The sequence below is a fragment of the Tyto alba genome, unplaced genomic scaffold (assembly GCF_018691265.1).
Source record: "Tyto alba isolate M040663 unplaced genomic scaffold, T.alba_DEE_v4.0 Super-Scaffold_1, whole genome shotgun sequence".
NCBI classification, from domain to species: domain Eukaryota; kingdom Metazoa; phylum Chordata; class Aves; order Strigiformes; family Tytonidae; genus Tyto; species Tyto alba.
In genome coordinates this window covers 23,114,437-23,130,939 of record NW_024881261.1, presented here as the reverse complement: position 1 = coordinate 23,130,939, position 16,503 = coordinate 23,114,437, and the positions used below count along the sequence as shown (strand labels likewise).

The 16,503-nt window shown below is 50.6% G+C and overlaps 2 protein-coding genes across 2 annotated transcripts; one reads left to right on the top strand and one right to left on the bottom strand.

Annotated features, from left to right (window-relative positions):
* Window positions 1–296: 296 nt before the first annotated feature.
* ZP4 (zona pellucida glycoprotein 4) lies at window positions 297–5,640 on the bottom strand. Its single transcript, XM_032981953.2, has 12 exons — window positions 5,442–5,640; window positions 4,970–5,091; window positions 4,789–4,891; window positions 4,230–4,385; window positions 3,680–3,867; window positions 3,398–3,495; window positions 2,929–3,059; window positions 2,546–2,735; window positions 2,324–2,471; window positions 1,022–1,100; window positions 573–689; window positions 297–439 (listed from the first exon to the last, which is right to left on the bottom strand). Exons 1-12 carry the CDS (start codon window positions 5,638–5,640, stop codon window positions 297–299), a joined length of 1,674 nt encoding a protein of 557 aa, XP_032837844.2.
* A 4,485-nt stretch (window positions 5,641–10,125) lies between these two features.
* LOC104363792 (cytochrome P450 2C19) lies at window positions 10,126–16,181 on the top strand. Its single transcript, XM_009970300.3, has 9 exons — window positions 10,126–10,324; window positions 10,668–10,830; window positions 11,275–11,424; window positions 11,721–11,881; window positions 12,275–12,451; window positions 12,968–13,109; window positions 13,531–13,718; window positions 14,768–14,909; window positions 15,585–16,181. The coding sequence occupies exons 1-9, from the start codon at window positions 10,145–10,147 to the stop codon at window positions 15,764–15,766; spliced, it is 1,485 nt and encodes a 494-aa protein (XP_009968602.1). The 5' UTR covers window positions 10,126–10,144; the 3' UTR covers window positions 15,767–16,181.
* The last annotated feature ends 322 nt before the right edge of the window (window positions 16,182–16,503 follow it).

Sequence of the window (16,503 nt, the reverse complement as noted above, 5' to 3'; positions counted from 1 at the left end):
GGGAAGCAGCTGTAGGATTTGCTTTTAGTTTTGTTGCACTTCCACTCAGTGTTTGAGAGGAGCCAAGATAAAGTGGCCTTCAAAAGGGCTTAGCCACTGACAGAAATGCAGACACCACTCAGCATCACACCTGTCTCAGCCTGCAGCTTCCCAGCAGCCCAGACCATGGCAAGGGCTCCCTCTTGACAGCAGCAGGCAGTTAACACTAAACCCAGAGCAGAAGGATAGCCAGAAAGGGAGACGGATTCAGAGAAGCAGCATTTGGAAAGCACTCTCGGTTGAGCTTGACAGACACTTTATTGCAATACACCGATTTCAGGCGTTACAGGCACCTTCCTTCGCCACAGCACAGCAGCCGCAAGCACCATGCACAGGGCTGTCCCAGTCACCACAGCAGCAAACCCCAGAGCCCAGGGGGCTGCAGCATGCACAGCTGCGCCTGTGGGGGGAGAGGCCCCAGTTAACACTCCCCCAGTGAGGCACAGGCAGGCCTTAGGGGCTCAGTCTTCCCGTGGGAAAGACTTACACCAGCCCCCTTCCCCAGCCTGGCTATGCTGGGCTGGCATGCTTACCAAGGCCATCCTTGGCCACGTCCCATCTTGGCTCATCCTGGAGGAAAATCACAGGGCCTTTGCTGGAGACATGGGAGGCACTGCCTTGAAGAGGATGCTCAGCACTCCTTTTACCCCCTACAGAGCAATATGAAGGTTGTAGGTGAGAAGATGTATAGCCCTGAACATCAGCAAACTTTGTCCAGCCCAGCTTCCCAACGCACAAGAAGCTCTGAAGGCCAAGCCTTCCACGTGAGTCAAGACAGAACTCGGAGCCTATGAAGGCTTCTGCCTTTCTGGCATAACAGTAAGGGCCCTTCTTCAGTGGAAAGGAGCAGGAAATGCCTTGTCAAGCTGTCCACAGCTTGAGGGAACTAGTGTGCAACCTACATGTCCCCCTACCTCCCAGCTTGGAGGCTAGACCCTTTTTGCCCCTTTGGATGGAGAAGCTGGAAGGCTAGGACACTTACTGGCTCTAGCAGGACAAGTGGTGGTGCAGGACTCCTGTACAGAGCGGTGGCACACTGAGGCACTGCAGTGCAGGTACACCTAGAAAGAATGGGACACAGCCTGGAATCACTCAGGCAGTACCTCTAGACAGGTCATACTGACTCTGGCCAGCAGCTAAGCACCCACACAGCTGCTTCCTCACTCCCCTCCCCAGCAGCTTGGGGAGAGAATAAGAAAATCAAAAGTGAGAAAACCCATGGCTGGAGAGATAAAAGCCATTTAATCACTGAAAGGGGAAGGGGGGGTTGGGGGGGAAAGAGGGAAGAACAAAACCAAAGGACAAATGATGAAGATGCAGTTGCTTACCCCCTCCCACAAGCAGCCTGAGCCCAGCCAGTCCCTGAGCATCAGCTACACTGGAAGACAAAATCCTCCAGTGTTTATTGCTGAGCGTGACATTATACAGCACAGAACATCCCTTTGGCCAAGTTGGGTCAGCTCTCCCAGCTGTGCCTACCCCATGCCTTCTCACTTGGGGATGAGAAACAGCAGCGAGGAGAAAAAGCCTTGACACCGTGCAAGCCCTGCTCAGCAACAGCCAGGGAGAGAGGCAGAAAGATTTCTTTGGCTCGCTTCACATACAGGCTGCAGCCTTGGAGCCCTCTGCTGCCTGCTGCAGGCAGCTTCCATACCTTTGCCACATGCCTTCAAACTTGGTCAGCATCTGGCATTACAGCACTTCTCCCCAACACAGCAGTGTCCCAGCACCACTACACTGCAACCACTGCTAGGTACAGCTGGAACCAGTTCAGACTATTAACTGCTCCCAGGAGCACTGAGCAAGCAGGACAAGGCATGGTAAACTTCATGTGACTTAACTGCTCAGAAGCTCATGAGATTCAGAGCTCCAGAGGCTTCCCAGGTCCCAAACACAATTTCCAAGTAATTTTGGCCAAGAAATTTGGTTTAGAGAATATTGATTAGCATGGTTAGAGCACACACCCTGAGCTAGTTCAACAGAACAGCTTAGGCAGCAAGCCAGCCCTTGTTTGAGCAGATCTACCCTTTCAGTAGCCTCATTCCCTGTCACACACCTCCGGTGATGCATCTTACCTCTGCCACATTCATCTTGGGGAATAAAGAGTTTCTTGCATCAACCGCTCCTCTCCTGTTTTACGAGGGGATTTTCCTAGTCTTTGGGCCCCCTCCCCATCCCGCCCACCCAAATAGGCCAAGAGTCTCCTAGTTAGGAAGGGGTTCTTATTGCTCACACATGTTAATTGTGCTCAGTAGGAAGCTAGGCAACCAGGACAGGACCTTACCAGCCCAGAGAGCCTCTCTTGGGAAGTGGAGTCCACAAAGGTGAACGTGTAGAGGGTGAAACGCTGGTAATGGGAGGGGAACAGTAGTCCTGAGGCAAGACTCAGAGGCACCAGCTGCGTCTGGTAGTTGTCCCCTGCATAAGGGCACCTGAGAAGGAGAGGCCAGCAGTGAAAGAAGTGCAAGTCATTCCCCTGTCCCAAAGCTATTTACAAGTCACTTACCCATCCACCAAAACAGGCCACTGCAGCTGTTGCTGGGGGTTGATACTTGGTGTGGCCCAGCAGTGGTGCAGGACCAAAACCAGGTCTGGGTCTGTTCTCTGAAGGATCTTGACTTCTGCATAAACAGGGTCTCTCAGAGTCTTCACAACAGGATAGTCACTGTCAGTATAGTAGGAATTATAGCTTCTGTCTGGGACAGAGGAAACCCCAAGAGCCATTTTAGAGCAGGAACAGAGAGAGGCAACATGGCATTCTTTATAGCCATGTCAGTAAGTTCCCACTGTGGCAGGGAAGAAGCAGTGTCAGGTTCACCCATCAAGACCCCCTTATTACTCAGAGACCAGAACAAAGAGGCTTGAGCAAGTCCTGCAAACCTCTCATACCTGAGGCAACACGCAGCTCCAAGGACAGAGGACCTGGCTGGGACACAGCAGGGAGCGGTGGCAATGTGAAGACCTGAACGCTCAAGGGAATGAAGCTCCCAGTGATGGAGTAACTACAGCGGACATGTAACCTGGTGGGACAGGAATACCCCAAATCAACAGCTAAGAAAGGTTAGCCTGATACCACCTTTCTCCAAGATGGGAGCATAATATCTGCTTTAATTAGTTATCTGCCCAGTCTTTCCTCCAGCACCTCCTTTAACAAATACTCAAAATTCTCTTGAGCGTTCAGATTTGAGTCTGTAGAGTGACACTGATCAGCACCAGCTTTATTCCTACTAACTAGAGACATACCAGTCCCTGGCCTAGTCCAGTGCCCTGTTGTGAATTCAGAGCATGTGACAAGCAAGAATTCCTCTAGCGGCATTGAACACAGCAGCCCCCAGCAATACCAGCACCAGGGTATTACCTGAAAGTGCTATCCCTAGTGACAGAGCCAAGGCTCCCAGTCTTCACATCCCTGGATGCCACCAATTCATTCTCATATACGGCCTGGTCTCCAGTCACCTGGAATGACAGACCAGGCACTGTCACTGCAGTAAAAAATCAAGCTGGATGGATTCCAGGCTGGAGAACAGCATTTGGTCCCTGGAAGTCTGTAGGGTGCCCATTAAACAGCCAAAGCCACAACAGGTTGTTCCAGGCCTGCAAGCTCCTGCTATTCCAGCCTAGTGACAGCTTCAGTCCTTACCTGAAAAGTGGTGCCACAGGCAGAGAGCGGGAACTGGTACACAACAAAGGCATTGTTTTTCACCACAGGGACACAGCCAGTACTGTGTCCACTGGCCAGTTGCACAGAGTCCAGGATAACAGGTGGCAGGGTCACATCCCGAGAGACAGCAATGGAAAACTGGCCATCCGGCGTGCAGTGAGCTGTCACTGGAAGACAAGATATAATCAGTCTTGAGCTCATGGACAGAAAGGGTGGAAGGGAGGCTCAACCAGCACAGCAAACGCAAGGCCGGCATGTCCTTCAAGTTCTCCTGCCTGTAAGCCCTAAAACGAGTGCTAAAGCAAAGCAAGACAAGCGTGACCAGCTCCAATGACAACACTGATTCTGACCATAACCCCAGGTCTGTACCAATATACACAAGAGGGCTGGGCACTTGAGTGGGACAGAGTATTCTTGACAGCCAAAATGACAGCCCTGAGACACCAGCAGGACTGGTACACACCAATCCTGCACTGCTAGAGAAGTGAGGAATCCCCAGAAGGAGGGGAGGACAGTTGTGCACATTTACCTGTGTTACCAAAGTAACAAGGCTTCACCCTGTCCCTAGGGTCATAGCAGCAGCCTCGCACTTCACAGTCTCCCTGGCTGACAGGCAAGGAGGCACACGGCAGCCGGTCTTGGCTGAGGACAGCAGAACAGACACTACTGCTTGGAGCATCCAGGGCTGGAAGAAACAGCAGGAGTTGGCAGGTGAAGCGCAAGAGCAGGGGGACAAAGACACAGAGGACACTAGTGGAAGCTGTCCGGGTGACTCTGCACACCAATCAAGAGAAATTAGTCTCAGGTGAGGGTCAAACACATGGCCTGCAGCTGGCATGGAAGCCTGTTCAGAAGGGACCTGCAACTCCCTGCAACAGAGACTTCCCCTGAAGCCACGTACAGGAGACTGAACTGCATGGAACTTGTCAAGATAAAGTGTCCTATATCAACTCTGGTAGTAAGGCAAATCATTGTACCTGGTCTCTGGCTCAATCCCGGAGCTTGCAGAGACTCATGCAGTCACAGACTGTGGCTAGGAGACCCAAGAACCATTCGCAGGGTTTCCCAAGGAGCTGTCAGAGTCTTACCAGGAAGATCCACAGGGCACCTGAGCAGCTTCTCTTCGTGAAGAGCCTTTTGTCCAGCAGCATCTGTTCCTTCGAGCCCAACCAGCATAAGATAATTGCCATCCTATGGGAGAGTCACACCAGTCAGGGCAGCCAGAGCAGCAATAGCCACAGTCCCAGCAGAACCCCTAATATCACTCACCAATTCAAAGACATAACAGCCAGCATAGGAGACCAGTACTTTTCTGGAGCCGTCTGGAGCCCCAGATACCCAGAGCCCGCAGTCAGAGTCATTCTGCAGAGCGTGTGCCTTCCCCTCAGTATCTAGGGAAAGAGGAGACAGCAGCAGGGGCTTCAGCATTCCACACTGAAGAGGGGGTCCACTGCAGTCCTACCTTTCTGTAGGAAACAAGGCCCTAGACAGCATTAGGGCCTGGGCCAGCAGGGGTGTGTGAGCAAACCCAGCAGTCAAGACCATCTAGATCCAGGCACGACACTCCAACAAAACCCTTGACTGCTGGGTCATATAAACAGCACCCCGATTACACAAGATGCACTGAAGCTGTTAGACAACACTTCATATCAAAACCTGCCCCTTTTCTCATTCCAGGCATACCTCTGCACTGTGCAAAGGTACAGCACTAAGAAAGCCTCTTGACACCACCCTCGCTTACCCCAAACGGTCAGCAAGAAGGAAGCATTCTGTTCCCAGCTGGGAGGTAAGGTGAGCTGCAGGCTTTCTTGGCCACAAGCCAGCAGAGAAGGATCATAAAAACGACCACCCTGGGCCCCCAAAAACAAAGCAAGGGGACTAAGAAACCCCCAGAAGAGCATAGGTCCAAATGCAGTCCTACACTGCCCTGCAACACCCATCCTGCTCTCCTGCTAAGGACCACAAAGCAGCTGCTCTTAGCCTAGTGCTTTTAAATTGTGGAGCCAGCTGGGATCAGAAATTCCTGAAGCATCCAGGTGGACCCAGCCCAGCAGTTTAACACCTTCCACTGCCCTCACCTGGCTCTGAACCCATCACAGTCTGATTGCACCCTCTGAAGAAAACCATAGGGCAGGAGCTGAGCTTATGTCAAGAGATGGGTCTATATTCATATCACTGAGCTGAGAGGAGCTCATCTGTGCAATTTGCTGTAGAGCCCCACCAGGGTCTTCAAACCCTTCTTTCTCACCCTGAGTTCTTCTCACCACTGGCCCATCCAGGAAAGCCACCTGCTTTTGCCCACGTATCCTACTGCTGCTCTACTTGCTCGTTACGTGGTATGAGTGCAAGAAGCTGGGGAACAATGCTTTTGCTCTTTTAAAGGTGCCACTGCTTCAGATGCCAGACACAGGGTGCCGACCTACAAGCACAGAAATAGCGCTCCACATGAAATCTGTGGAAAACTATGGAGCTCAGGAGGCTTTGCACACCTAAAAGGAGGTGGTTGCTCTTAAACACTCCTGGCTGTGGACTACAGTCCCGTTTCCAGTGTGGTTGTGTGGGGAGAGCTGCAGGACTGTTCCAGGCCGGGCTGGCAGGTGGCAGGACCGTATGCTCTGTGGGACCCCCACCCCCCAAAAGCTGGCAGCTGGGCCCCTAAGATGGGCCTGAAACACAGGTAAGGGGAGCCTCTGTGATCCCAGGGAAGCTCTGCCTGCCAGCACTCATTCCCTGCTTGTAACTGCAGTGTGTCTCGTGTAGAGCCTTCTCCCTGGACACACATCACGCTACAGCACCCACACTGAGCGAAACCCTTATTGTTCATCATTCCATACAGGTATTTCTGCATTCATGCAATGGAGGTGTGAATGTCTTTACACTGTTGCAGGGGTGAGGCACACATAGCTTGTGCATGCCTTTTTGTGCCCTACTTTTTGCAGCGGGAATGCTGCCACAGCCTGTGCCATCATGTTCTTGCGTAATCTGCTTATTTCTTCGGGACTACATCATCGCACACATGTCAGCACGGTGTGTGAGCTAAACAAGTAGGATTTCTAATCTTGTGCACTTCCATTGGTAGTGCACCCATACTTCTGCTCTTAGCAGAGCCTCCAACTCCCGGACACGTGCACAGCACTGTGCAGCAGGCAGCAAGCTCACCCCTCCACCAGACCTCATCGACAAGGACGGGTAGTAGCTGATCCCAAGGGACCTGTTTCCTCTGCTCATCCACCTTAGTCCACAGCCCATCTTTCCTCTACAGCTGTACAGGATGCCATGGTCCCAGCCGGCCAGCTGGGTAAAGAACATCACTGTGCCTATTCTGCACACTGCTTATTTCCTGCACCTACCAAGAGGGCTGGCTGTTCCACAAAGTACAAGACCTTTTCAGCTGCTCTGCACACCTGGGACTGGAGCAAATGGATCTCGATGGGCTGCCTGCCTGGCTGCTGTTTGAGCAGCGCTCATGAAGCAAATGTGCTCGTCCCAGCGCCATCCTGGGCACTGGGCAGCCACGGTGGAGAGGCACCTGGGGAAAACATTTGGACTTTGGCAGGAAGGGAGGCTTTATCTCCATAGAAGGTGAGTGTTATGCCAAGACAGCTTGTCCAAATCTCACAGCCACTCTGTGACTGCTGAATGCTTCATTTGGCTGTGTTAACCTGATGATAATTGGGTAAACAATAGCAAATAAACAAAGTACTTTGGAGCTATAGGGAGATAGTTTTCATTACACTTTAACCCACCAATACTTTTTTTATGCTGACAGGAAAACTGTCTACATGTGCTTGAGGAATAACGTTATGGGAAACAACACTGGGAGTGCTGTACCAATTCCCATTCTGAGAATGGTTTCAGGTAAGCACCCTTTCCTAATTTTGACACACACACTTGACAGCTGTGTTGGATGATGTGGAGAGGGGAGGCAAGTGAAACGGGCCTGAAATTCATGGAAATGAAATGCTTTGATTGGAAGAAGTTGTTACGGGCAGTGGAAAGCAACCCGGCTGAGCGGAAACAGGCAGGTCTCTCTTCCTTGCCCATTCGACAGGTCTCACGCATTACAGTGCCCCAGCTGTCAGCACCAATTTAGCTAGCGCCCAAGACCACCACAAACGGGACATACAGAGGATGACGGTAGGTGAGGCAAATGGCTCTGTAGGCCACTAGCCTGAAGTGGCTCATGACCCTGGCAAGTTAAAATCTTCCTGGGATGTCCATCAGGAAATGCCTCTCCTCCTAACAATTTTGAGCCTGGGAGACCGGGGCAGACATAGCGGCAGTGCAGGAGTTGCCCTGTCTGTAGAAAGCTCTCTAGAGACTTGTAAGGAGAAAAGGAAGTATTAAACACCACTACCAAGAAGAAGTGCGGGGAAGAGCAGTACAAAATGCCCTGCGCATTGTGGGATTGCCTCCGATGAGATCGCTGTGCGCCTGGCCTGTACCACGCACCATACGTGGTACAAAATGGCAGTGCATGGAGGAGTGACTCAGTCAAAACATGCCTCCACAGAAGCTGAACAGCATTTGCAGGCAGCTGGCCTATCTACACCAAGTGTCCCGGGATGAGGGGTGCTGGCTGGCACAGTGGGCGGGAGTGGCATTTCGCAGTGCCACCTTCTGAACCCAGGTCCAAAAAGAGAAGGCACAGGCAGCAAGCCTGCAGGAGACTCTACACAATGATGACGGATTTTCTTCAAGCATGTGCTTTATTTTAGGAAAAAGAGGCAAAGCTACAACACTGGTAGCCTTTTCTTTGAATATCCCTAATACATGTCTCTGATGAACTAAAAGTTCCTGGGGAAGATGGAGAGGAAGGGATTCCAGACTGCCCTTCCTGGACTTTCACGTGGGTGGAGAGGACAGACCAGCCCTGCCTACTCTCAGTGTCTCCAAACAGAAATGAGTACTCGGAAAACCCTTGGACACTACTGTGACATGAAATTGCCTGTGGTTTCCCACGGGGAAAGGTCAGAGTGACAAGCCTTATGGGTTTTCCTCCCTTGTAAATCCCTGGCAGTGTGTCTGCCAGGGTGGTGAAAATAATTGGAATATAATGATTTTATCCTGATAAAAATGAGAAAACTTGAGAATATTCCCAGTTCCAGAGCTTTTGCCTAACGTATGTCACAAACTGTGAGGCAGAGCTGAGGAGTGAGCCCTTGTCCCCAGGAATAAGGGAACTTTACAGGGAAGGTGGTAAGGTCGTGAATGTTGGCAGCAGAGAGACCTCATCTAGCAGTGCAAACTCCCATGAACTCCACTTTCACCAGGTGAAAGTCTCTAGATTTACATGAACTTCCATGAACTGCCCTGGCAACATCTGAGCTGATGCGGGAGTTTAGGTCAGCAGATCAGCAACTCGCCCAAACCTGTTGGCAATTCAGTTTTTCCACTAGAGTATCAAGTATGGGTCTTTAAGAGCTGAAATGAGATTTTAAAAGAACAACTAGCAAATTATTGCACCTCTGAGGGTCCTCCTCTCAGAGTCAGACATCAACCAAATAGGAACTTGTGCATGCCAGCTTCCAGCAGTAGGCTGGGTGGGTTCTTTGGACATTGCAAGTGCAAGGACTAGTTGCCAGGTTGCACTGACCAACACCCAGCCTCTCACAAATGCAGCTCTGTCTCAGCTTGGAAAGCCATTCCCCAGAGAACCTCTCAAGTTCTTGATTTCTCTCTCTCTTCTCTGCCTGTTTCTCTCACTCTTTCTCTTCGCTAGGAGACCTTGACAAGGTCAAAGTCCCAGTGTCTAGTCCCCTCTTCTTATGTCTCTATCTTATCTCTCCCAGAAAGTCCTTGCTTGTCTACTGCTTTGTCTGAAGACCCTTCTGCCCTTGCTAGATGGATATCTTATACTTTCCCCTCTTTTGAGGCCAGATATCTTGTGAAGGAGAGAGACTGAGGCAATTGCTGTGCGCTGAGGAAAACATGTCAGTGTGTTCTTTGGTACATCACACACAGTGTGAACTCCGTTGATAATGTCAGGAAGACTTCAGGAGCAAGCAAGGATGGCTCACCCCACTCAGAGCTTGTACGATCAATACCAAGGAACAGAAAATCCAAACAGCACCGAAGTACTTGGAAGATGCTCTTGCGACAGTGAATTTCTGGGAGGTTGTCAGCAGAAGAGGGTGTTCCTAGCGTGATCTCTTTAACAGTGAACTTTAGGTAAAACTAAACAAGTTTTATGAACACGTTATAAATTTCTTAATCTCTGTTGGCCTCTGCAGTTGTTTGAGATAAGGCGTGTCTTCTGTGACCAATCGACACCAAGAGAAATCCTAGTTTCATAACACAGGGCAGTCTAAGAAATGATTGACTAGGAGCATTAACTAATGCAGTCATGTGATCCAAAACCTGCTGCTGAGCTAACATAGCCTCTCAGTATATAAACTGAGGCTCTGGCAGCCAGCGTCACTCCTTCCTGAACTGCAGAAGCCAATGGAGCTCCTGGGAGCAGCCACTGTTGTCGTCCTGGTTTGCATTGCTTGCCTGCTCTCCTTTGCAGCATGGAAAGGGAGGTCCGGAAAGGGGAAGATGCCTCCAGGACCAGCTCCCCTTCCCATCCTAGGTAACGTGCTGCAAGTGAAACCGAAGAACTTGGCCAAAACCTTCCAGAAGGTAAGTCCACTTTCTTCTCTCTTACTTTCTTCTGTGGACGAGAAATGTGTGGCACCTGTGCATGGGGACAACCTGTGGCCATAGCTTGATGAGCGGCAATCCCAGAGGAGCAGAAAAGTCATGGGAATCTCAGCTGCTTCCCCTCACTGCTGTTGCCATTGCTGTTCAGGGCCTGATAGCTGAGAACCCTCTCCATACCCACATTTATCGTGAAAGGGCCAAATCTTGATGTTTCTGATCTGTGAGGCTCCATTGCCTGCAGTGTGATGCAGCAGCAAGGCCACTTTTTCAACTCCTCCTCCCCCCGTGCTCCATGGCCAAGTTCTCTCTTGCATTTTGACAGCTCAGTGAAGAATACGGACCAGTGTTCACAGTGCACCTGGGCTCTGACCCAGTGGTGGTGCTGCATGGACACGATGTGGTGAAAGAAGCCTTGGTTGAACGTGCGGATGAGTTTGCTGCCAGAGGACACATGCCAATAGGAGACAGGGCTAACAACGGATTAGGTACGTGTGATGACCAAGCTCTTTCTGAGGAGAAGGGAAGGACTGGGGGTGTGTTCAGCAGACTAGAGCTGCAGTAGTACCATGCACGAGGGAAGACTGTGGTGTGGGTGTGTCCCGCCTGGAGAAGGGAAGGCAGAGCGGGATGTAATTGCTGGCTTCCACCACCCAAAGAGGGAAGCACAGAAATGGAGCCAGATTGATCTCAGCCATGGGCAGTGAAACAGCAAGCGATAACAGCCACGAGCTACAGCAAGGGAAATAATGTGCAGATGTAAGTGACAAACTGTTTACAAGGATGTTGGGTATGCAGTGGCAAAGGCCAAGAGCAGGCATTTGGACTTTAGGACCTCCATGTCAGTGCTCTCTCATGGACAGGATTCACTTTCTCTGTGACTTTCTGTTCATCTCACAATCAGGTCTTCCCTCTTCCTTCTTCCTCTGCAGGGATTATTTTTAGCAACAACGAGGAGTGGTTACAAGTCAGGCGGTTTGCTCTCAGCACTCTGCGCAGCTTTGGAATGGGGAAGAGGACCACTGAAGAGAGAATCCAGGAGGAAAGTGACTACTTGCTGGAAGAGATCAACAAAACAAAAGGTACGGTCCATTTTTAATATAGCCCATGTTTGCCAAAAAAGGACTGTATTAAAGGAGACCACGTCTTCAGCACAGAATTGAGGTTCTCATGTGTTTGGTCCAGGCACCAGCTACCCCTCAAAGCAGCAAATAATTCCGTGATCATATACTCTTCTTTATGGAGAACCCTTCTGTGTCACTCGGATACTGTGATCTGATATTTCCATTAACAACCAGAACTCGGGTTACCCATGGTAGCCATAAGTAGCCATCATTTTGTGGGGTTTTCATGGTTTGTAACTTTTCTGAAATCACAGGAACACCTTTTGACCCAACGTTCATTCTGAGCTGTGCTATTTCCAATGTCGTATGCTCCATCGTCTTTGGGAAACGGTATGACTATAAAGACAAGAAGTTCCTGGCCCTGATGAACAACATGAACAACATCTTTGAGATGGTGAACTCTCACTGGGGACAGGTACCTTCTATAGCCATTTCACAGTGGCAACATCCTCCCAGGGGAGAAGGAGGCCTCTCTCGCAATGAAGTTCCATTACAGTCTTCTGACTAGGTCCCAATCAATTCTCTGCTGCACAGGAGGGAATACCTTCAGGAGCAAGAAGCACCCTCAGCGATGGAGTTGGCTTTGCCAGCTAATGTGCAGCTTCCCCCTAGTCCTTACCTCCCTTCCTCTCCACCTCTAAGGTTCCCACTGATACTGAGCAAGCCCCTATTACTACTGGCAGACTGCCTGGCCTCATAGCTCTTCTGCTGACTCGGTTGAGAGGGTTGCGGTCTTCCTAGGCTTTTTACCAATATCAAAGAATGGGGCAATGGTCATGCAGAGACCTTCCTGTTTCTTTCTTTCCAGCTCTACCAGATGTTCTCAAACATCCTTGATTACTTGCCTGGCCCACACAACAAAATATTCACAGAATTTGATGCTCTAAAAGCCTTTGTGTCAGAGGAGGTGAAGATGCACCAAGACTCCTTAGATCCCAGCTCCCCTCAGGATTTCATTGACTGCTTCCTCAGCAAAATGCAGGAGGTAAGGACACAGCATACAGCCCCAGCTCATCTCTACACACACCCATGCCGAGCCCCTTCCCTCTCTTAAGTAACACACACATCGGGACGACCCCTTCCCAGGCAGCCAGGATGTGCAGTGGGAAGACACCAACAATACCCCAGATATTGCCTGTGCTAGAACTTATAGCTCTGGGTCTGCACGCTCACCAGTCACTACCTGCAGCTGCTTGGACAGCAAGAACTTCATCTGCTCTCACCAAAACACAGAGACGTTTGCAGTCTGGTCTCGCAGTTCTTTCACTGGAAAGCAGTTAGCACAGCAAGGGTAAACAGGCAGTCACGTACCATTTGGTTCATAGCTTGAAAGAAGGTTGCTTTGGCTTGAGCTCACTGCACAAAGATAGCACTGCAATGCCCTAGCTGACCACTGCACCTTAGCAGAGAAATGCAACAGCTCTAGGTGAAAGGGAAGGCCTGGGATGACAGAAGAAAGGGTCTCTTCCTTGCGAGAGAAACAGCCCAGCCTTCTCCCTAGGAGAAAGAGCATCCCAATTCCAGTTTCCACATGAAGAACCTGATAACCAGCACCTTCGACTTGTTCATTGCTGGAACTGAGACAACTAGCACCACCATAAGATATGGGCTTCTGCTTCTTCTCAAATACCCGAAGATACAAGGTACCAGTCTGTGACCTCTCCCTCTTTATTCCGTGGGGCTGGGCACATGTCTAATATGACGTCCCTCTCACAATTTTTCTCCTCTCTTTCTCATATTTTACCCAAATGGGCAAAGTCCTTGCACTGTCATTTCCCAGGGTGGCCATTAGAAATCTCTCAGCTTCACTGGCATCATCAGCAGCTGTACTCCCCTCACAGCCAGGGACTTGACTGTGTCCACATCTTTATCTCCCAGTACTCCTATTTAGCCAAATCACGGGGAAGACAGTTTTTGCATGGGCCACAGTGGAGCTGTGCTCTAGTCAACACCAAAACCAACATCAATGGTCCCGTCATCTGTGATCTGAAGACAGCTTATGGAACCTGTTTAGGTAGGTTTGGTTTCATTTACCCAATTTATGGTTTGTGCCTCTCGTGACAGAGAAAGTTCAAGAAGAGATTGACCAGGTAGTAGGACGATCACGAAGACCTTGTGTGGCTGACCGGGCCCGGATGCCCTACACAGATGCAGTGGTCCATGAAATACAGCGCTTCATCTCCCTCATCCCCCTGAGTCTCCCTCACACTGTGACCAAAGACACACGCTTCAGAGAGTACATCATTCCCAAGGTCAGTGGGCACACTCCTACTTCAACAACAGGGTGGCAGCACATTTGCTCTTAGGCTGTCAGTTACAAGCCAGAAGCTAGAAATGCTGAGGCCTGACACTGTCACCCAGCTCATCACAAAGGTTTTATCCTCAGGCTCCTGTAGCTCACTTGCAATCCCTTGTTGCCACTCCATGGGCCAAGACTGGAACAGTAGCTCTGTTAACACCCTTGCTCACTTCCTCTGCAGCTTTACCTATCTGCTGAAACAGAGTGGGTTCATAAAAAAACAGAGCAGTGACTCCTCACACAGAAGGCAGCAAAGCCGTGGAAGTGCTCATCACCATTCAGGAGAGCCTGTGCACATGCCTGGAAGCAAAGTCAGTTGGCAGTTATTGAGCACAGAAAGCCCCTGAGCCACAAAGTGCTGGAGGCTATGTTTGCATTTAAGGGAATGAGCAAAACCTGTTTGCCCTGTTCTTACACCCTTCTTGAGGCAGTCACTGCTGGCCACTTCCAGAGGCAGGATGATGGGCTGGAGCAACCCATGGCCTGGCCTGGCCCAGCCCAGCCTGCTGCAGCAATGCTCGTTGCTCTTCTGGGTGAGCATGTACGTATCAATGGCTGGTCAGGAAGAAGGAAGGAAGAGGAGTGTGGCAGGAGAACTTTGTCAGGAGCAGGGAAGAGAGCTTCATTTCCATCACCTTGTGTGCTTTTTCTGTTTGGGGCTCTCAGAAAAGAAGGAACATAGTGCATCTACAAGTTCATTATTGCAAAACACTAAGAAAGAGGAAAAATTAGGTGGGGTGTTCCCAGATGACCAGTGCAAGGTGAGGATAAATGGCCTGAAAGAGAGAGGGAGCATTCAGGAACAGCAGCTGGCAACTGTCCCTATCAGGGACATCTATCAGGGTCTCCCTAAAGCTGCCTCCCCAAAAGGAAGGTTCCCCAAAGGGAAACCAAAGGCATTGGTAGGGGTGTGCTGGGAAGCTCAGTCTTAACTTGGCAGTCAGTCAGATTAAGTGATCTGCCTCCCGGTCATGTTCTGCCCTTCTCCTCATGTCACCTCAGGGCACCACAATCTATCCCAGTCTCAGTTCTGTCCTTCACGACAGTAAAGAATTTCCAAACCCAAATGAGTTCAACCCTGAACATTTCTTGAACAAGAATGGCACCTTCAGGAAGAGTGAGTTCTTCGTGCCCTTCTCAGCAGGTAAAGCACGGATTTTCTCTCTCTTCCTCTCTCTGTTGACCTCCTCCTCTGGGGACCACCCTGCCTTTCCCTGTAACACACCTTCCCTCTTCCCAGCATGGTCCCACTGGTACTTCCTTGGGGCTCACTGCTCTCTGAATAACTCCTCCCTGCTGCTCCCTTCCCCAGCTGCATATCCCATTTTCTTCAGGCCTGGTGGCTTCTCAAACCTCTGACTGGGAGCTGTCAATGTAGTGACGTGAATAGGACCCAATGCCACTTTCTAAAATACCTACCACCTTTCCTACACAATCACCGAAGACATCTTTAACCGATCCGTCTTTCTGTGGCAGCTCCGCTTTTCCCCAGTTCCTCTTAAGTACCTCTCATGCTACATGCAACCACTCACCTACCAATAGGCCCAACCCTCTGCTTTCTCACTCATGCTTTAGGTCACCTTGCTTGCTCTCATCTTGCCTCCCGTGATGCCCCTTCCATGTATGTTTAAGACTTCTTCTGCTCAGCCAAACTGCCAAGGGTCCTTCTCCTACAAAATCTTCTCTTGCAAATGTCCTTAGTAATCCTGACAGTCATCTCATTGCTGCGGCTGCATCTGGTAAATAAAGCTGTGCTTAGTACTAACTCTGGTCTACATGGCAACGCCTGTTGAGAGCTGTTTGCTGTTTTCACTTCCAGGGAAGCGAATATGCCCTGGGGAGGGCCTGGCGCGCATGGAGATATTCTTACTCATAGCCACCATCTTGCAGAACTTTACCTTGAAGCCCATCATCAACCCCCAAGAAATCAACGTAACCCCAACACTGAGCGGGACGGGCAATGTACCTCCTGTCTACCAGCTCTGTGCTCTGCCTCGCTGAAAAGCACAAAACTACTCTCCACAGTGTCCTGAGCCCAGCTACTCCTTTACATCTCCCTTACTAAAACCAACAGCAGGAGCACTGACCCACCTTTCCGAGGCTTCCACGAAGGAAGGCCAAACACAGGCACACTGCACAGGGCAGCCTCCTTCAAAGCCTCCCAAAATTGCTCCACCACATTGCAGGGAGGCCCTGGGGACATTGCAGCCTGTTACACTGACACTCTGTCCACGGGCTCATTGAACACAGTGGTTGCATCAAACAGCTGACTTTCTCCCAAACACAGCTCCCATTGCTGTCCATCACCAGCTTCTCCCACAGGATGTGTCCCACCAAGAGCTGCATGCTTTGCAGATGGATAGTGCCACATACTTGTATGTTAATGACCCAATAAAGAAAAATCTATTTATTGGGATTTGAGCTGTTATTTTCTTCGGCTAAGAGCAGCACCCACATCTACTGCCCCGCTGCAGAGTAGGTCTGCAGTGCCTATGGTGGGCATTCTGTGGGAAGGGCTGTCTGTCCCTCCTGGGGCATGGGTCCTGCCTGCTTCCTCCACTGGACCCACTGCTGCTGCCTGTAAGGACTCCTGGCCAGTCACAGCACACCACCAGTCAGGAAGGCCCATGGTCTGGGAGGGGAAGGGTGCCCTGCAGCCTGGGGGCTATCAGCAACTCTATCTGCTCTTCTTGGGGCTGCTGATCCTGCTGCCAACAGCCAGGAGGAGGATAGCTGCA

Excerpts from the sequence above, each read along its gene's own strand:
- LOC104363792 (XM_009970300.3), top strand. The coding sequence starts at position 10,145 with ATGGAGCTCCTGGGAGCAGCCACTGTTGTCGTCCTGGTTTGCATTGCT. Across the intron at positions 11,425-11,720 it reads AGAGATCAACAAAACAAAAG|GAACACCTTTTGACCCAACG; the intron begins GTACGGTCCATT and ends CTGAAATCACAG. Across the intron at positions 12,452-12,967 it reads TCCTCAGCAAAATGCAGGAG|GAGAAAGAGCATCCCAATTC; the intron begins GTAAGGACACAG and ends CCTTCTCCCTAG.
- ZP4 (XM_032981953.2), bottom strand. The coding sequence starts at position 5,640 with ATGGGTGTTGCAGGGCAGTGTAGGACTGCATTTGGACCTATGCTCTTC. Across the intron at positions 690-1,021 it reads CACTTGTCCTGCTAGAGCCA|GGGGTAAAAGGAGTGCTGAG; the intron begins GTAAGTGTCCTA and ends ATTGCTCTGTAG. Across the intron at positions 440-572 it reads CGTGGCCAAGGATGGCCTTG|GCGCAGCTGTGCATGCTGCA; the intron begins GTAAGCATGCCA and ends CTCCCCCCACAG.